The sequence below is a fragment of the Oncorhynchus clarkii genome, chromosome 7 (assembly GCF_045791955.1).
Source record: "Oncorhynchus clarkii lewisi isolate Uvic-CL-2024 chromosome 7, UVic_Ocla_1.0, whole genome shotgun sequence".
NCBI lineage: Eukaryota > Metazoa > Chordata > Actinopteri > Salmoniformes > Salmonidae > Oncorhynchus > Oncorhynchus clarkii.
Window position 1 is genome coordinate 59997980 of NC_092153.1, and position 21293 is coordinate 60019272.

Here is a 21293-nt window from a genome sequence, read left to right on the forward strand (position 1 = left end):
AGGGCAGGAGAACGGACTGGCCTGGGAAGGCGGTGATCTCTGTATGTTCAGGGCCTGATAGAGTACAGCCTGTAGAATACAAACAGTGACATGTCTGATACATCGGAGTAGGAATATAGGAGATGACCCTAACGCCTAACCGATGATGCAGGATCTAGATACCAGGTCAAGAAAAACATATACATTCCCTGGTTCATTTTGTAGGTGAGTATGTGTGGTGTGTGGCCATTCTCCACCATATGTTCTTCCCTGAGAAGGCTATTAATAATAGGTTTTGTTGTTATGATGTTAGTGAGCAAGTTTTGCCACTATTATATTACTCACAAAAATGCACAGTTGTATACAGTGTATCATCTTACAGTTGTAGATTGTGCTAAGGAACATTTTGTCTAACCTTTCACATGGAGCCGTTGATTTTACACCTGTACAGAGCGTCCTCCTTCTCAGTGATGGTTGTGAGCTGGAGAGAGAGGTTCCCTGTATGCTTCTCGTTGTTATACACCTGCCATCTGCTTCTGTACTCATCACTTACACTAGACTTCCTGATCCCTAGGATCTCTCTGATTGGCTCAGCTTCAACAGTCTTTCGGACATACTCAGGCTTGGCGTCGGGTTCAGAACAGGAGCAGGGCAGCAGGACAGGCTTACCAGGATAGGCAGTCATCTGTGTCACTTCAGGGCCTGACAGAGTACAGCCTATAGAAACAGACAGCACAGAGACAGACCAGTGTGAGGGAGAGGTGGTGCTGTAGGTGTCACCTATAGACCAAGCAGGCCACACCCACACGGATAATGCAAAAAACAAAAATGGTTGTTGAAATGGTAAAAAAAATGTTGAGTCAAATGCCCCATTTTTACCGTTATGTTGAAATATATGACACTTTGGACTGTATTGAAATGCAGTAAACATTATACACAAACAGTGGTCATTTCAAATAACACTTGGAGTGCAGCTTTTTCATATTGATGTTTCAATTTCATGTAATAATGTGCATTAATTGTTGTTAGAGCTATCTAAATTATTACAAAAGCCAGTTGAGAGGTGCACCTATGTATTCTTGTCACACCACAAGCATATGTTGAGACTTACCTGCAGCGATGTGAAGGACTGAGCTGATTAGACACAGACATCAATATGGTGACTGTCCTCACCTGTCAGGCTTAGCGAACCTGTTTATTTCTCTATTTGGTTAGGTCAGGGTGTGATTTGGGTGGGCATTCTAGTTTTCTATTTCTTTGTTGGCCGGGTATGGTTCCCAATCAGAGGCAGCTGTCTATTGTTGTCTCTGATTGGGAATCCTACTTAGGCAGCCTGTTTTCCACCTGAGTTTGTGGGATCATGTTTTGGCACAGTAGCTGTATAGCCCTGCAGAACTTTGCGTTCGGTTATCTTTTGTTGTTTTTTTGGTGTTCATTTTAAATTAAGAAGATGTACATTTTCCACACTGCGCTTTGGTCTCATTCCGATCTCCAATCCAAAAAAACATACTGTACTTATAGTGCAAAATCTCAATCTATTCCCTACTCTATATTCTAGTGCCATACTGTAAGTAGACCTGGCTAAGCAGCCTGTAGTTTTATCACAAGAGGTGAAGAGAAGTGAATTGCTAATTTTAGGAAATGACAAGGGATTAGATGGGTTTAAACCACATTTTTTACTATATACATGGCCACTGAATGTTTATCTAGTCTAAAAGTTTATTTTAAATATCTGTCATATGTCTTAATCGGTGCAGTAAAAAATATAAAACACGGTGGGCAGAGTATCCTGTATTCTTTTCTTTAGGTGTAGTGTACATATCACAATTCATATTTATAGTTGGTATGACAGGTGTATGATTATTTTCTCAAAAATGTTGAATCAGTAGTTCTGTAGTTGTTGTATTTGGTTATCTGCCTAGCAACTCATCTGTATTCTGATTAGTCAGATGTTAATTGTTTGACTTAGAACAGGAACTACTTGAGTTGATGCATGGCTGTAACTGTGGTCATTTCATAATGGGTGCGTTCTTCTACTCAGAAGTTGCTGACACCTGCCAGGTCTTAAAATGCTTGGATAGATGTTTTACATATCAGCTAACCACATATGTTAAAACAATCTGTCGGTCGAAGACAGAGTCGATGACTTGGCCACACAACCATTGGTTGATGCATGCAACGTCTGAGCAGGGGAACGCGACCCAAGTAAATCTGCAATAGAGTAATCAGTCTCCGTCCAGTGTTGTCTACATAAAGACTCATCCATCCACCATCTAAAGAACCCACAAATGATCCAGGTGTTTTCTTCCCTTGGACAGGTCAGTAAAACAGCTATCCAGGTACCCATCATGTTATAGGTACACTCATCATCAAATCAAATCAAATCAAATTTTATTTGTCACATACACATGGTTAGCAGATGTTAATGCGAGTGTAGCGAAATGCTTGTGCTTCTAGTTCCGACAATGCAGTAATAACAAGTAATCTAACTAACAATTCCAAACAATTCCATCATGACCTGCAAATTACAAGATTTTGGTGATAAGAAAACAAACTGGAGACAGAGTTGGGCATTATCTCTTCATTTCCATTAAACATTTTTATTTTAAAATAGCCTTTTGTGAGGTAGACTAAAACAGTTCAAGAATCATCATTATTCCATAACAGACATGTGAAACAACAGGAAATAAATATTTCCATGACCGTCTTAAAAATGAGGTAGAAATGGCTAGAGAATGTACAAGATACAATAATAATACTACTGTATTAAAAAGATAGTGTTGAAATCCCACTTTTGTTGGACAAACTTATCTCCACGTACACCTTCATATTGATGACTCTGAAGAACATCAACTTGGGACAACAACAAAGAAAGGAGGCCAGGCTAACCTTATTATTAGTAATTGTGACTTAAAGCTTAATGCACATTGCATTATGAGTGTTAATGTACTTGTTGCTAAGCGCTTTTCCAGTTCATACATTTTCTGGATTGTGAAACTATTTCCTCAGCCCTTCACAGAGTCAGCACTCAGAACTGATACAATTCTATTATGCTAACAAAAAGGTAAATGCTTAATGCTAACAAAAGTTTATATTCAATTATTATTTGGCACTGATGCAATCCACTGTGTACATATTTTGTTATTGTGAATGTTTTTCTGGTGCAGATGATTCAAGAGCTGTTGAAACAACTGAAATATGTATGAAGGTCTGTAACCTAGGACACTTACTAGCACAACCTCTCTGCAAAATACTGTTAATGTCCTTTGGATCTGGAAGGATTTTTAAATTATATTTGAACTGAATGTTAAAGATAGAGATTCTGAGCCCCAACAGTTTGCAAATGTATAAGAGGGATATCATATATGGCACACTTTATACCCAGGATGATGTGGTAGCCTTGGACATGTACAGTATGTCTGTCTGCTTGGAACAAAGCAGCTACAGTAATAGCCCTTAGCTACAGAATAAACACATTTTGCAAATATATTCAATAATTACGTTGCTTATCCAATGCCCTGGTTAACCTATAGCCATAAAAACAACATCTATTATGAAAAATGGGCATATTTAGAGTAAAGGGGGTTCTTCAGTTGTGATATTTTTGGTGGTTCTTGAGGCTCTGATGTTGTTTTCACCACTGTGTCCTGAGGTAATAGATCAGTAATTTAATAGGCACAGTGAGGTGTATAGAGGCCCAGCAGCTGTACACGGCTACTATAGAAAACACAAAGTAGAGGGGGGTCTGGAGAAAGGACCTGTTACTGAGGTGTATAGTCACATAGAGTTAAGACATTTCAGAAACATACCTAATGTCATTTCTAGGTTACGTTGATAGGAAGGTATTTGATGGATGTAAACAGTCACCTCTGGCGTCAAGCAAAGCTTTCATGTTTGAGCACTACAGGCTGAAAGTTGTCATTTGCATTTTGTCACAGGATGTCAACGTTTGTCCAGAAAAAGTGTTTCTTCCCCTTTGCTAACTACAAAACACCTAATGAAGATCATCACTCCACCAAAATCTAGATGGGAAATAAAGCAAATATGTTTTATATATCTAAAACAATTATTGATGTACATTATGGTTTCTATTATCCTTTGAATAAAATATATTGAATTACATTCTACGTTTCAGGCATTGGTAGGAATCTCAAGTTTCAATTCGCAAGTTAAAAGACTGGCAGTGTTCTGTGGGTGTTCAAATATTTGAATCTACGTGGCTGTGCGTGTGTGCATGCTTATGTGTAAGTGTGTGTGGGGACGTGTTTGTGCATGTGTGTGTGTGTGTGTGTGTGTGTGTGTGTGCGCACAAACGCTAATATTGGTGGCCCTAAAAGCTCTGTGTTCCCTGAAGTGTACAGTGTCTGTATTACAACAGCCATGACTCCATTATATTCTCCATAAAGCTCCCTACAAACACCAAAGGTAATACATACATACATACATTATTTTACAATACAACAATCTTCCTGAGTATTCAATAACAAGACTACATATATTTCTTTAAAAAGGCAAAAAGAAAAAAGAATGCATACATCAAAAACACAAGCAAACTCCGATTTTAGGATTCTAAGAGTATCTCTATGAAAACGGCACATTTGCATTGGTTTGACAGTGTACTACTTTTTAGTAAACTCAGCAAAAAAAGAAACGCCCCTTTTTCAGGACCCTGTCTTTCAAAGATAATTCGTAAAAATTCAAGTAACTTCACAGATCTTCATTGTAAAGGGTTTAAACACTGTTTCCCATGCTTGTTCAATGAACCATAAACAATTAATGAATGAACATTCACCTGTGGAACGGTCGTTAAGACACTAACAGCTTACAGACAGTAGGCAATTAAGGTCACGGTTATCAAAACTTAGGACACTAAAGAGGCCTTTCTACTGACTCTGAAAAACACCAAAATAAATATGCCCAGGGTCCCTACTCTTCTGTGTGAATGTGCCTTAGGCATGCTGCAAGGAGGCATGAGGACTGCAGATGGGCTCAGGGCAATAAATTGCAATGTCCGTACTGTGAGAAGCCTAAGACAGCGCTACAGGGAGGAAAGCTGATCATCCTCGCAGTGGCAGACCGCGTGTAACAATACCTGCACGCGATCGGTACGAACATAACCCCTGCGGGACAGGTAAAGGATGGCAAGAACAACTGTCCGAGTTACACTAGGAATGCACAATCCCTCCATCAGTGCTCAGACTGTCCGTAATAGGCTGAGAGAGGCAGGACTGAGGGCTTGTAGGCCTGTAATCGAATTTGCGTTTATCGTCGAAGGAATAAGCATTACACCGAGGCCTGTACTCCGGAGCGGGATCGATTTGGAGGTGGAGTGTCCGTCATGGTCTGGGGTGGTGTGTCAAGCATCATCGGACTGAGCTTGTTGTCAATGCAGGCAATCTCAACGCTGTGCGTTACAGGGAAGACATCCTCCTCCCTCGTGGTACCCTTCCTGCAGGCTCATCCATGACCCTCCAGCATGATAATGCCACCATCCATACTGCTCGTTCTGTGCGTGATTTCCTGCAAGACAGTAATGTCAGTGTTCTGCCATGGCCAGCGAAGAGCCTGGATCTGGCAAATCTGGTGCAGTCCATGAGGAGGAGATGCACTGCAGTATTTAATGCAGCTGGTGGCCACACCAGATACTTACTGTTACTTTTGATTTTGACCCCCCCCCCCCCCCCCCCTTTGCTCAGGGACACATTATTACATTTCTGTTAGTCACATGTCTGTGGAACTGATTGAGTGTATGTCTCAGTTGTTGAATCTTATGTTCATATAAATATTTACACAAGTACCGTGAGAGGACTTTCTTTTTTTGCTGAGTTTATATGCTGTAGTTAAAATTCTCTCTCTCAAGTATGTTTCTACAAGTATCTCTTTCTGCAGGTTTAAGTATCTCTTTCTGCAGGTTTAAGTATTTCAATGTATTGATAGAGCTGCATGTAACAGTGCATAATGAACAATAGTTCACCTAATTTCAGTTTTTGACAAAATAAGCAATGCATAGTGTAGAGAATCATTGTACCATCTAAACTGCTGTGAAATATATTTTCAATAACCAAAGCTATTGTATTTTCAGCTGTTTAAAGCTGGTGTACAAAACCGAAAGTAAAAGAAGCAAAAACGAAAGACCGGTAAGCATAGAAATAGAGCACATAGAATAGATCTACTGCTTCTTAGGCTTGCTTTCGATGAGCATAACATATCTATAACTCACATTTCTATGTGAATTTGGTCAGGTTGCCCAAAAAGTTACATATTGCAGCTTTAACAGAAAAATAAAAAGAGTGAGTGAAACAAACTGAGAAAAAGCAGGGAAGGGAAAACATGATGAAAATGTAGTGATGAGAGGTAGAGAAAGAGGGAGAAATAACATAGAAAAACTGTCAAAAGAAAACAGGGAAAAGGGGAGGGGGGAGAGGGGGACATTCGTTTCAAAGCGAGTTGTATAGAGGCACCAAGCCTCAGAAGAGCTGTCATTGTGCTCGTGGTGTCAAGTTATTAAAGTACATCACATCAATTATGTTCTTCTTCTCTACTTTTTGGTCTGAAAGGTTATGATTCTTATGGTGCTGTAGGAGGTAATAGAGTCAAACGTCCTTTCCATATCAAGTGGCCACTCCAATTAAGAGAGCAACTCCTCAAAACAACAACATTGCAATGTCACTGTCTGCCAAAGTAGCAGATTGGGAAATAAATAGGATCCTGAGAGAAGCAGTCGGTAATCCATTCAGACTGCCTGATTTAGCCCTATCCATCTAGATCCCTCCCTCTGTCCTCACACCACCTCACCACACCCATACAGGACAAAGTGACCCTTGACTCTTTGGAGAAAATCTAAGAATGAAAATGATATAAGATAGGAGGTGGATTCAAGTCATTTGCCATTTTCTCTCCTTCCAGGTTAGATCACATGACCTCTCATTGCAAAATCCAATTATTATTTTCCCCCAGTTTTTGTCAGAGTAAGTACTCTACTTGGTTTTTAAATGCCAATAAAACCGAAGGACCCCCAGAGAGTTTTCCTTTCAAGTGCCTGATCTAGCGTCCTCCAGTTGGGTCCTCAGATCGTGCATGTGACACAGGCATCTTCATGGCCAGCCTCTGATGGGGAAAGCCATGTTCCCCTCCTCCCCCACTCTCCCCACCTAGGCCTGAGGAGGGGCTGTACTCGCCCTGGCCAACATAAGGAGGCGACACCAGAGGCTTGCCGGGCTTGTAGGCCTGGACTTCTGAGCCCGCTATGTTGTAGTCGTTGCCGTGACTATTGCCGTGGCTCTTGCTGTGACCGTTTACGAACTTCCTGTACCGCGAGCCGTCTCCTTCTCCTCCCTCCTCCCCCTCTTCCGCCATCTCAAAGGCCTTGCGTTTCAGCGGCCCTCCTGTCTCAGAGCTGGCCCCTAGGCTGTGACTGGGGTAGCCATAGCTGCCCCCCGCCATGGTGGACCGGGGGGTCAGGGGGGTAGGGGTGCTCAGGCCAGAGGGGAGGTAGGAGGCACTGGGGTGGCTGTGGCTGTAACTGGCTGCCAGGCTGGTCTGGAGGTGGGGGTAGCAGCCTGGCGGGTAGTTGTATACAGGGTTGGTAGGGTTGTAGCTGGACACCAGGGTGGGGGTGGTTTGCAGAGAGGCTGGGGGAAGTGCTGAGCCGGGTTGGAGGCAGTATCCTGAGGAGAGGTAGGTGCTGTTGTAGGAGAGGGGGTAGTCCTGAGAGGGGGGGGCATTACAGGAGCCACCACCACTATACCCAGGGTCAGAGGTCAAGTTACTGTTCACCACCGTCACACTGCCCGTGCCAGGGAGGCCCACTGATGCTGATCCCACTTTGGCCCCTGCTGCCAGGGCCTCCAGCGCAGGGTAACACTCCAGGGCCCAGGGCTCAGTCTCACTCTTCAGGAAGGCCCCAGGCTCTGAGTAAGCCCCTGGGGCAGGCCTTTCGTAGGGCAGCTCCAGGCCTGAGTACTTTTCGGCATAGCGTTTTAACAAGGAAGAGGCGGTGAGGGCAGAGATGTCATCGCTGGCCCAGGGGTATCCGGCTGCAGTGGTGTAACCACGTGAGTCGTGTTTGTGGGCGGAGGGAGGGGAAGTGGTGGAAGACACATCCAGATGCTGCTCAGGCCACTGGGACAGGGGGGCCGCGTGCTCCGGAGACCAGTGCATCTTCAACAGACCTACAGAACCACAGAGAGATGACAGGGAGAGCATGGTTATTCACCGCGTATTACATTTTGTCAGGTGCCACAAAGAGCGACCTTGGAAAATTACAATTGGCTCAGAACAGGGCATCACGGCTGACCCTTAAATGTACATGGAGATTTAACATTAATAATATGCATGTAAATCTCTCATGGCTCAAAGTGGAGGAGAGATTGACTTCATCACTACTTGTTTTTGTAAGAAGTGTTGACATGCTGAATGCACCAAGGTGTCTGGTTAAACTACTAGCACACAGTTTGGACACCCATTCATACCCCACAAGACATGCCACCAAAGGTCTCTTCACAATCCCCGAGTCAACAGCAGACTATGGGAGGCGCACAGTACTACATAGAGCCATGGTTACATGGAACTCTATTCCACAGTACTACATAGAGCCATGGTTACATGGAACTCTATTCCACAGTACTACATAGAGCCATGGTTACATGGAACTCTATTCCACAGTACTACATAGAGACATGGAACTCTATTCCACAGTACTACATAGAGCCATGGTTACATGGAACTCTATTCCACAGTACTACATAGAGCCATGGTTACATGGAACTCTATTCCACAGTACTACATAGAGCCATGGTTACATGGAACTCTATTCCACAGTACTACATAGAGCCATGGTTACATGGATCTCTATTCCACAGTACTACATAGAGCCATGGTTACATGGAACTCTATTCCACATAATGTAACTGATGTAGTAGAATCAGATTTAAAAAAAACAGATGAAAATACACCTTATGGAACAGCGGGGACTGTGAAGAGACACACACACAGGTACAGACACACCTACACATACACATGACAAGACACACACTCTACACACGTACACATGGATTTTGTATTGTAGATATGTGGTAGTAGAGTAGTGGCCTGAGGGAACACACTTAATATGTTGTGAAAGTGTTATGAAATGTAATGTCATATCATTTTTTAAATTGTATATAACTGCCTTGATGTTGCTGGACCCCAGAAAGAGTAGCTGCTGCCTTGGCAGGAACGAATGGAGATTCATAATAAATACAAAACCCATCAGTCCAGTTTTAGAGCAGAGATAACTGCAAATTATTCAGGTTGTTCAGACAACCATACCACACTGGTAATACACTAACTAAATGCAAATAGATTGAGTTTAAACAAGATAAAATACAACAAAGTTCCACTTTACTCAAGGTTTCATGGAGATTGACTTCTTTCTCACTTGAAAACCCAAGAAAATAAGATTTTATAAAAAACATCACAGTCCCGCTGACCAGCAGAGCCCATTATCATGTTTTTGCTTAGCAATCCCTCTTCTCCCCAGTGCCCCACGCTGCTCCTACAGTTCTACCCGCGGTGGGTACCTTGTGCTCTGAGCTCCTCCATGCCTAATCGTCATGAACAACACAGCCCCTGGCCTGGTCTCCAGGGCGATAAGCCCCTATCAGCCGCCCCGCTCCCCTCTGTCCTGCTCTCTCACTGGGATCATTGTTGTCCATCTGTACGGTGCTCTGTGTGTGAGACCCCCACTCTACTCAGTCTAACACCAACAGACACACACACACACACACACACACACACACACACACACACACACACACACACACACACACACACACACACACACACATACAAACAACCGCATACACACTCACACACGCACATTAGTGCAGTGTGTTCCATTGGTGCAGTGATCAACCATTTTGATTGGCTTTGCAGGCTGCGTGTCTTTGAGCAGGCATTAGGCTGACATTCCAGGCATTGCAGAGTATTATTAAACTGTCCTGACCCTTTGAGCCTGGGCCAGAAGGACTACAACAGAACTGAGAGAGAGGGGGAGGGAAAGAGGGGAAAGAGAGAGAGAAAGGTGGAGACAGAGAGAGAGGGGGAGAGAGGGAGCAAAGAGAAACATATGGTTGTTCACATGCTTTACCAGTCTCCACTATGCTAGTCTGTTGCGTGGAGGTGAGCGTTTATGAGCTCAGTGTTGAGTTTGTTTACACTACAACTCTGTAGCGTCTGGTGCCTACATCTGACTGTCTGCTCTCTCCATACACTAAACAGTGTTCTTGTGTGCCCATACATTTGTGGGAGTACAATGTTTGAACACTGCTTTATCGACTGTGCCAGAAGTAGTGTGTTTGTTGTTGAGCTGTGGACAGCGACAGTCCAATGACTGGCTGGAATTACCTGGATTACAGACACATTTACATGGGGGATTGGAACTTGGCTGGGGAGGGGCTAGATGACTGGGATCTCAGGATTGGATGAATGGAATTATGGGACTGTGATCGTATAATTTAGGGATCAACATGTGGGTCGTTTAGCGGCCCTTCTGTTGGTCCTGGTCAATGTGTGACTAAATCCCGCACTCACAGGGAGCCAAGTCCCAATCCCCCCTGGAAATGTCTCTGTGCTCCAGGGAATTCCAGACAGTCATGGGATTGTCCCCGTCCCCAGCTCTACAACAAACACACCATTTCTGGTACAGTCGATAAAGCCGCGCTCAAACATTGCACTCCCACAAAAGTATGCGCACACAAATACACACTCTTTAGCGACGGAGCTTTGTTCAGTATTGAAGCTCCCGACCAGCTGACCTGGTTTTGAGAGTCTGTGTTGGATCAGGGTTAAGTCGAGGGAAAGAATAAACACAATCCACACGGACACATCTACAGTATACTAGGGTGTACATACAAAGGCTTACACAAAGTGACTTCAAGGGAAACACACCTATACACATACACACTCTCCGAGACACAGACTGACCCACACATGCACATGCTGTGCATGGGGATATACACAAACACACACAGTCTGAGTAATTCTCACTGAGATGGGAGCAATCTCTAATCAAGATGAGACATTTTCTACTGTACCAGGCTTAATCTATGTTCTGTAAACCAAATCTACACTCAAACTGTCTGAAGGCTGAATGAAGTCGGGAATCAGGATCAGACTGGACTGGAGACCATCACAACAACACAATTATGGATTAGGAGATGCAAAGCTAGTGCGTGTATGTGATTTGTTTGCGCATGCATACAATAGTTGTGTGTTTGTGTGCACGCACATGTCTATGCTTACAGTAGTTGTGTGTTTGTGTGCACGCACATGTCTATGCTTACAGTAGTTGTGATTCATAAAGGAGGGTGAGGAGATTCCAGGAAGGATGAGGGAAAACAGTGAGTATATAACACAGCCATCTGTAGCAGAGGATGTATGGGGAGGAGGGTATGGAGGAGGAGGGCCCACTTTCTAATGGCTTTTTAATCATTAAGTATGTGTGTTTTTTGTTTCTCATCATCTATTGCTGTCCTGTTGTTGGAACCATATTCTTATTGTTTGTGATGTTGTAAGTCTTCAAAATCATTTTGAAGGGCGTTGAAACTTCACTCTGGGTGATCATACAAAACATGGAGGAGACAAAATGTGTTCTCAATCATGAGATACTATAGCGTAAATCCTAATTTCAGATATGCGTACATAATTTCAAACTTTCGAACAAACCTCCTATTGATATTTAAATGTGCGTAAATAGGATGCTTTACGCATGTTTGAAATATTCAATGGGAGGTTTGTTCGAAAGTTTGAAATTATGTACGCATATCTGAAATTAGGATTTGCGCTATAGTATCTCATGATTGATTGAATGATGTCAGAAGTGTGAAACAGTGACTTATACTGTAGTGCAACATTGTTTCAAGACACTGGTTCCAAATAGTGCTACTTGTGTGCATTGCATGATTCTAACCGTTTACTAAACTCTGGTTCTATAATCAAATCGAACTTTATTTGTCACATGTGCCGAATACAACAAGTGCAGACTTTACCGTGCTTACTTGCAAGCCCTTAACCAACAATGCAGTTCCGACGTTTAGACCTGACCCTAACCCTAACCCAGACCCTAACCCAGACCCTAACCCAGACCCTAACCCTGACCCTAACCCAGACCCTAACCCAGACCCTAACCCAGACCCTAACCCTAACAAAGACCCTAACCCAGACCCTAACCCAGACCCAGACCCTAACCCAGACCCTAACCCAGACCCTAACCCTAACCCAGACCCTAACCCAGACCCTAACCCTAACCCAGACCCTAACCCAGACCCTAACCCAGACCCTAACCCAGACCCAGACCCTAACCCAGACCCAGACCCTAACCCAGACCCTAACCCAGACCATAACCCAGACCCTAACCCTAACCCAGACCCTAACCCTAACCCAGACCCTAACCCAGACCCTAACCCAGACCCTAACCCTGACCATAACCCAGACCCTAACCCTGACCATAACCCAGACCCTAACCCAGACCCTAACCCTAACCCAGACCCTAACCCAGACCCTAACCCAGACCCTAACCCTGACCCTAACCCTGACCCTAACCCAGACCCTAACCCAGACCCTAACCCAGACCCTAACCCTAACCCAGAACCTAACCCTGACCCTAACCCAGACCCTAACCCAGGCCCTAACCCAGACCCTGACCCTGACCCTAACCCAGACCCTAACCCTGACCCTAACCTAATGTTTTGAGTGTGTGGATGGATCTAACATGTTGTGCAAATGAGAGTTGACTGAGTGTGTTTGTGTGTATGTATCCGTGTGGCGTACGTGCGGACACTGTCGTGGGGACCCCAAACAGAAACAGCTGTTTTGAGCAGAGGAACCTTCTCTCTCTGTGTCCAGCCTGTCCCTCAGCTCCTATTGTCTCCCCACGTCCCCTAACAAAGCCACGGGGACCCTATTGTCTGACAGTAGATCCTATAACTCAAACATCTCACTAACACAGACCAGCCCCATATATCCACCAGCAGTACTGACAGTTTACAAGACGTGTGTGTGTGTGTGTGTGTGTGTGTGTGTGTGTGTAATGAGTAGTGGCTCCTGAAATCTGAGACCTGGAGGAAGTGAGATAGAGTTACAGCCCCCCCTGTTCTTCCACCACACATGCACACACTCTCCCTGTCACTCACACACACACACACACACACACACACACACACACACACACACACACACACACACACACACACACACCAGCCTCCATCTGCTCCCCGGGGGTCAAGGCTAACTCTACACCCCAGGCCCTCACATGGATCCAACACACCTCATGGGACCAGGGGGCCAGTAAAACAGGCATATTGTGCATGTGTGTGTGCCTGAGCAACAAACAGGGACCAGGGGGCTTGTAAACAAGAGCTTGATCAATCCAATCAGAGGATGGCTAGTATGTGCCTCCCCTCCTAGTCCAGCTTTCAACACCATCCACTCTGTCCGAAGCTCTGACCCCCCCTCCCACCTCCACTCCACTCCACTCCACTGCAGCCAGTCAGTGAGAGAGCAGCTTAGTCTCGCTGGACTGGTCCTAATTACATAGCCGGGTAGAGAGAGGATTTAGCTTCTGCTCTCTCTCTCTGTCTCGCTCACTCTCGGTCTCTCTCTCTCCCTATACCTGCCGTCAATCACCAACGATGACCAGTGTGCAAATGACCATTCCACAGCCAGCACAGACATATGTGCTGTTCAGGTTTGTGTTCTCTAGAACTCATAACACCACAAATCACTAAGACTGGAGAGACCAAACCCACTGATGATGTTCCTCATTTTTAGATGTTCAACCTTTTCAACAATCTACACACACTCTTATTCCGAATAAGATAATGGTTCTAATCTAAATGAAAGAATCTGATCATTCAACCTATGGGCCAGAGTTATGTACATGCACATGATCGATATGAGCAGAAGAGCTGCTGGTGTGAATTCTTTCCCCCTCTTGGTAGCGGTCCACTGCAGGGTCAGTATTAGCAATTAAGGGTTAATCAGACGAATAGTGGAGAGAGAAAGGCGGGGGGAGGGGCACATGGACCTGGGATTTTGGGGGGGGGAAGAAAACTGCCCTTATGGTAGGTAGCCTGACCACTCCAACATCGCTATTACTCAGTAAATATTAAACAAAGACTTCAACACTTGCTGGACACACAAACACACATATGCACACATGCACACATACACACACATACACAGACATGCGAACATACATTCAGTACCAGTAAAATGTTTGGACACACCTACTCATTCAAGGGCTTTTCTTTATTGTTACTATTTTCTACAGTGTGGAATAATAGTGAAGACATCAAAACTATGAAATAACACATATGGAATCATGTAGTAACCAAAAAAGTGTTAAACATATCAAAATATATTTTATATTTGAGATTCTTCAAAGTAGCCACCCTTTGCCTTGATCACAGCTTTGCACACTCTTGGCATTCTCTCAACCAGCTTCATGAGGTAGTCACCTGGAATGCATTTGCAATTAACAGGTGTGCCTTGTTAAAAGTTAATTTGTGGAATTTCTTTCCTTCTTAATGCGTTTGAGCCAATCAGTTGTGTTGTGACAAGGTAGGGGTGGTATACAGAACATAGCCCTATTTGGTAAAAGACCAAGTCCATATTATGGAAAGAACAGCTCAAATAAGCAAAGAGAAATGACAGTCCATCATTACTTTAAGACATGAAGGTCAGTCAATGTGGAAAATGTCAAAAACTTTGAAAGTTTCTTCAAGTGCAGTCGCAAAAGCCATCAAGCACCATGATGAAACTGGCTCTCATAAGGACCGCCACAGGAAAGGAAGACCCAGAGTTACCTCTAATGCAGAGGATAAGTTCAGTAGCGTTTACCAGCCTCAGAAATTGCAGCCCAAATAAATGCTTCACAGAGTTAAAGTAACAGACACAACTCAACATCAACTGTTCAGAGGAGACTGTGAATCAGGACTTTATTATTATTATTTTAACTTTTATTTAACTAGGCAAGTCAGTTAAGAACAAATTCTTATTAACAATGATGGCCTACCCCTGCCAAACCCGGGCAACGCTGGGCCAATTGTGCGCCGCCCTATGGGACTCCCAATCGTGGCTGGATGTAATACAGCCTGGATTCAAACCAGAGAATGTAGCGACGCCTCTTGCACTGTGATGCAGTGCCTTAGACTGCTGCGCCACTCGGGAGCCCTAGTGGTCAAATTCATGGTTGAATTGCTGCAAAGAAACCACTACTAAAGGACACCAAGAAGAAGAAGAGACTTGCTTGGGCCAAGAAACACAAGCAATGGACATTAGACCAGTAGAAATCTGTCCTTTGGTCTGAGGAGTCCAAATTTGATATTTTTGGTTCCAACCGCTGTGTCTTTGTGAGACGCAGAGTAGGTGAACGGATGATCTCCGCATGTGTGGTTCCCACCGTGAAACATGGAGGAGGTGTGATGGTGCTTTGCTGGTGACACAGTCTGTGTTTTATTTAGAATTCAAGGCACACTTAACCACAGCATTCTGCAGCGATACGCCATCCCATCTAGTTTGAGCTTAGTGGGACTATCATGTGTTTTTCAACAGGACAATGACCCAAAACACACCTCCAGGCTGTGTAAGGGCTATTTGACCAAGAAGGAGAGTAATGGAGTGCTGCATCAGATGACCTGGCCTACACAATCACCCAACCTTAACCCAATTGAGATGGTTGGGATGAGTTGGACCGCAGAGTGAAGGAACAGCAGACAACAAGTGCTCAGCATATGTAGGAACTCCTTCAAGACGGTTGGAAAAGCATTCCTCATGAAGCTGGTTGAGAGAATGCCAAGAGTGTGCAAAGCTGTCATCAAGGCCAAGGGTGGCTACTTTGAAGAATCTAAAATCTAAAATATATTTTGATTTGTTTAACACTTTTTTTTGGTTACTACATGATTCCATAGGTGTTATTTCATTTTGATGTCTTCACTATTATGCTACAATGTAGAAAATAATTCAAATAAAGAAAAACCCTTGAATGAATAGGTGTGTCCAAACATTTGACTGGTACTGTACACTGTGGCTGAGATAGTTGACCTGTGTTAATGTGTTGTGTTTGACTGAGATACACAGATAGGTCTGTGCCGGTCGTAAAGATCAGGATGTAAAGTTTGAGTGTGACGTGCAGGCCGGCCGAGCGGCCAGAGTGAGAGAGAATCCCAGTCATCCTGCAGATTACTCAGGTTGTTGGAATGTCTGGAATTCAACCTGAGACATATTTACACAGCACATATCCTCACGCAAGAGAGAGACCGAGAGAGATGAGAGGACAGCAAAAAAAAATATATATGTTTGTTTAGGGCCCTGATTAATCACACTCTATCAGCTGGTCACTCATTATTGGGTGATTTGTATTCATCAGTACTAATTCAAGCCATTGGTTGGATCAATACGGAACGCATCAGAGGACCAATGGGACATTAATATACAGGGACGCCCGTGAGGACTCTGTGGACCGCCCACCCCCCAACAACCACTCGCCACTGGGCACAGATATCAATTGATTGTCTATTCCAGATTTCATTGAAATGACGTAGAAACAACGTTGATTCAACCAGTGGACCACTATGGCCACAAAGATCCATACAATACACACAAACTACCTTAGATTCATACTAAAAACACCACAGACACTGAAACTGTATGTTATGTACTGTATAAGCATTGGATGCATGGCCCACAAACACTAGATACTTTACAGGCCAATCAAGCCCGTCAGAGAAGAAGCTACTGGTGTGTCACTTCTTTTCTTCCCCTCTCCCCTTACCCCATCTATCCTGGGTTTTTTAGCAGGGCATATCTTCCATAGGGCCACAGTGATGTCAATTGACATGCCATCAGGTCCTCTTAAAATATAACATGCATGCATTTGATTATTTGAAGTTGGCTCGCACAGCTACTGCCTGAAAAGCTCAAAGTTAGCCTGTCATACTGGAGCAGCAAAGTGTGTGAAAGCTGTTTTACTTTGAACATTGGTTTTGGTTAAACAGGGTTCTTGTTCTCTCTTCTATTCTCTCTTTCCCGCTACACCTCTTCTGTGCCCCCCCTCTCCCTCGGTGTGTCCATCCATGCCTGTGTGGTTTAGGCCACCCCTCCCCCACACCCTGTCTCTTTCGGCTCACCCACACATGTGGCCGGAGCTGCCTGGCCTCTCTGCTCATTGTGTCCACTCATATATCAGCCTGCAGCTGACCAGTCCCTCCTCCTGACCATCTGCCCTTTTTTTCCCCCTCTCTCTCTCTCCCTCTCTCTCTCTCCCTCTCTCTCCCTCTTTCTCTATCTCTCTCTCTCCCTCTCTCTCTCTCTCTCTCTCTCTCTCTCTCTCTCTCTCTCTCTCTCTCTCTCTCTCTCTCTCATATATATATATATATATATATAGATAGTTCTCTTTTTCTGTTTCTCCATGCCTCCTGTGTTGAATGACTAAACGGTCTCTCTGATCTTGCTGTTGGTTACAGACTCTACATCATTGCAGGCCAGGGCAATATAAGCCTTTACCACCTAATGAGGACCTTAAATGAGCTGGACTCAAATTTGCTTAACGAGCTGTCATGAACACTATGTTGGCCTGATGTGCACCTTTGTGTGTGTGTCTGACAGAGAGAGAGAGATGCAGAGAGAGTGAGAGAAAGTGTGTGTGCGAGCATGCGTTCCTGTGTGTGTGTGTGTGTGTGTGTGTGTGTGTGTGTGTGTGTGTGTGTGTGTGTGTGTGTGTGTGTGTGTGTGTGTGTGTGTGTGTGTGTGTGTGTGTGTGTGTGTGTGTGTGAATCCCTACACACCAGTTTAATTAATGCTCATTGACACCCCGTCACTAACGACCTGACTCTCATTCACAGAACCACTTCACCCTGGGCTGTTTACCTACGGGCCACACAAGCTATTCACTACCACGTTTAGATCACACACTCCTAATTATGACAACTGTGTGTGTGAGTCTTTAAAAAACAGGAATGTTGCAGATGTACGCTAGGCAAACTCATTTCAGACAAGACACAAGTCATGTGTGTTCACACAACTCACTCTTTCTTTTCAAAGAACCAAAAAATACAATTTGTGAAAATAGTATCTTTCTCTTAGCTTAGCAGGAGTCCTGCTAGCACACAGAGGTAGGTAAGGTGTGTCCCTAATGCATTATTTCAATCATGTTGGAGTGGTAATCCTGTTAAACCTTCTCCTAATCAATAACCTCAGTCAATATGAGCATATTCATTAGCTTGGCTTAGAGATCCCTCATGCAAAGCACACACGCATATTGAAGCGTAACAATCTACCCAGCTTTCACCAACAATACACACCCATTTATGGGAATGCATCACACACAAAAATACCAGACTTTTTGTGTCCTATTAAGTATGTAAAATGAATAACATCCAAAATAATAATGTCCACAGAGGCAATCCATGAATTGGTATAGTTTTACACCAGGAGATAGGAAAGGGTACGGTGGCAAAGTCCAGGGGGGCAGGGCTAATTTGACCATCTGTGAATGGACACAGGGCATAAAATACATAATGAGGTGGGACTGCTCACTGTGACATTGCCAGTCCCAGCCTGACTGTACCAGCACACCTCACTCACATGGAGGAGAGAGGATAAATAGGATATTCTCTACCCCCAATACATTGGACAGGAAGATCATTGTTGTTTTAATAGTGGCCTTTCATTGAGAGAAAGAAAGAACAGAGAGGGAAGGGGAGCAACCAAGCTCTTTTTGTAGGGATTGACAGGACTGGGCATCTTGCTGCCCTGCTCCCTGGTAAAGAGGAGAGTACTGAGTCCACTCAGAGTTGGTGGGAGGGGGGGACACACGTTACACATTCTGCTGCTGGCTGGTCCCGCGCTGCTGCTGGCTCTCTGAGTGGGTCTGTCAGTATTTGTTATCATACACCACTCCATGGCTAGCCTCAGTAACCTCCACTACTCCTACACACTGATGACTGCCAAGGAGAGAGAGCAGGGAGTTAGACAGCGCTGGAGAAATACAATACACACCTATGTATGTAATCACATCAAAAAGCTGCATTCACTCACTGGTTGTATATTCACATTGAAGTGACCCAAATGCAAACACTTATTCTCATCTTTGAGCACATTAATGCTCCCTCACTCACTAACTCACTAGCATGTCAAATTAATGTAAAAAACTACTAATGCATAATTACTATGACGGAAAGGATTAATGTAATTGAGAGAAATCTAAAACAAAAACACTGGAAAAACATGAGTATTTTTGTACACATTAGGTATATTATTGGAGCTAACATGAATGGGCGTACTCTTCATGAAAGGCACGTGCACAATTTAAACCAAACAACATATAGTGCTGTGTGTGTGTGTGTGTGTGTTACCAGATGCTCGGAAAGGAAGGGAAAAGCTTCTGCCCTCTGATTGCAAAACAGCAACACCACCATCAGAAGAAAAAAGACTGAAGACTTTCCAATTCTCTGCACCCACCAACGCCTCCTCACACACAAGCACAGTTACACACACGCACCAACAACAGCAATCAGAACTTTGTACTTTGTCAAGTGTTGAAGAATGCAGATGTGTTATTCCCATACAAAGCAAAAATACAGGAAGCAGGATAAAAATATAAAGATATCTGAGGAGTTTGGGAGTATATGAGATGATCAACATTTACATAATAGACACATCCCACTGGGCACTGACATCAATTCAACGTTTATTCCATGTTGGTTGGAAACAACGTTGATTCAACCAGTATGTACCCAGTGAGATGGTAGAGAAAAAAAAAATGTCAATAAAGATTGAGAATCATTTTGAATATTTGTATGAGAGGAGAAAGCTATCTTAATTCAACAGCAGGTTTAGAGGGGAAGAAATAAAGTGACAACACAAAACCGGTTACGGGAGTGAGAGAAGAGAAAAGCAGAAAAGAGGAGGAATGTGGAGAGCACAGCGTGATAAGACAAACAAGAAGGATAAAGAATCTGTTGGTATGGGAGAGAAATAAAGAAGGAAGATGAAAGAAACAGAAGGAAAGGAGGAAATGCTCTAAAATAAAATCTAGTCCTACCTGCTCATGCTTGTATTTCCTTGATATGATGGGTTCTATCTGGAAGCCAATAGATTGACCCACACAGTAAGGCAGTGTTTTTCCACTTCTGGGACTCTATCCTTCTCTGCTCTCATACTCTACCCCTCCCTCTCGCTCCCCTAGTGACAACAGAGCAGCACATACATCCCCTCCCCCATCCACTCATCCCCTCCCCCTCTCCATCCCTCTCTTTTGTTAAAAACTATTTAAGCAGGAAGGGAGAGAGGCAAAAAGTGACCAATCATGACGTGTCAGAGAGGAGCCTGTATTCCCCTGCGGATTGTGTGTGTGTGTGTGTGTGTGTGTGTGTGTGTGTGTGTGAGTGTGTGTGAGAGAGGGAGACCCCAATTAGACTCAACCAAATCATGAGAAAACAAAAATATAATTACTTGACACATTGGAAGTAATTAACAAAAATGCTATTTGGCCCTAAACAGAGAGTACACAGTGGCAGAATACCTGACCACTGTGTCCGACCCAAACTTAAGGAAAGCTTAACTATGTACAGACTCAGTGAGCATAGCCTTGCTATTGAGAAAGGCCACCGTAGGCAGACCTGGCTCTCAAGAGAAGACATGTGCACATTGTGCACATTGTCCACAAAATGAGGTGGAAACTGAGCTGCACTTCCTAAACTGCTGCCAAATGTATGACCATATTAGAGACAAGTATTTCCCTCAGATTACACAGATCCACAAAGACTTTGAAAACAAACCCAATTTTGATAAACTCCCATATCTACTGGGTGAAATACCACAGTGTGCCATTACAGCAGCAATATTTGTGACCTGTTGTCACAAGAAAAGGGCAACCAGTGAAGAACAAACACCATTGTAAATACAACCCATATTTATGTTTATTTATTTTCCCTTTTGTACTTTTAACAATTTGCACATTGCTACAACTCTGTATATATACATAATATTGCATTTGAAATGTCTTTATTCTTTTGGAACTTCTGTGAGTGTAATGTTTACTGTAAATTTGTATTGCTTATTTCACTTTTGTTAATTATCTACTTCACTTGCTTTGGCAATGTTAACTTATCTTTCCCATGCCAATAAAGCCCTTGAATTGTAATTGAATTTAATTTAATTGAGAGATAGAGAGAGGATTTGTGTTTTTCTGATTGTGTGACTGGTACACTGAGTATTGAACACACATTCATCATACGTACATTCATGCACACACGCACACAGACATCTGAAAG

The 21293-nt window shown here is 43.7% G+C and overlaps 1 protein-coding gene across 2 annotated transcripts; it reads right to left on the bottom strand.

Annotated features, from left to right (window-relative positions):
• Positions 1-5801: 5801 nt before the first annotated feature.
• LOC139414365 (fidgetin-like protein 2) lies at positions 5802-20153 on the bottom strand. Of its 2 annotated transcripts, XR_011634875.1 has the most exons (3): positions 20063-20141; positions 19374-19485; positions 18076-18962 (listed from the first exon to the last, which is right to left on the bottom strand). XR_011634875.1 is itself a non-coding variant. In XM_071162283.1 (2 exons), exon 2 carries the CDS (start codon positions 8137-8139, stop codon positions 7024-7026), a length of 1116 nt encoding a protein of 371 aa, XP_071018384.1. In that variant the 5' UTR covers positions 8140-8150; positions 20063-20153; the 3' UTR covers positions 5802-7023. The 2 variants fall into 2 exon arrangements, 1 of the variants encoding a protein (XP_071018384.1); XM_071162283.1 differs by lacking the exons at positions 18076-18962; positions 19374-19485 and adding an exon at positions 5802-8150 and having other exon boundaries at positions 20063-20153.
• Positions 20154-21293: the final 1140 nt, after the last annotated feature.

What these genes read in the sequence shown, in the direction of transcription:
- LOC139414365 (XM_071162283.1), bottom strand. Translation starts at nt 8,139, where the DNA reads ATGCACTGGTCTCCGGAGCACGCGGCCCCCCTGTCCCAGTGGCCTGAG.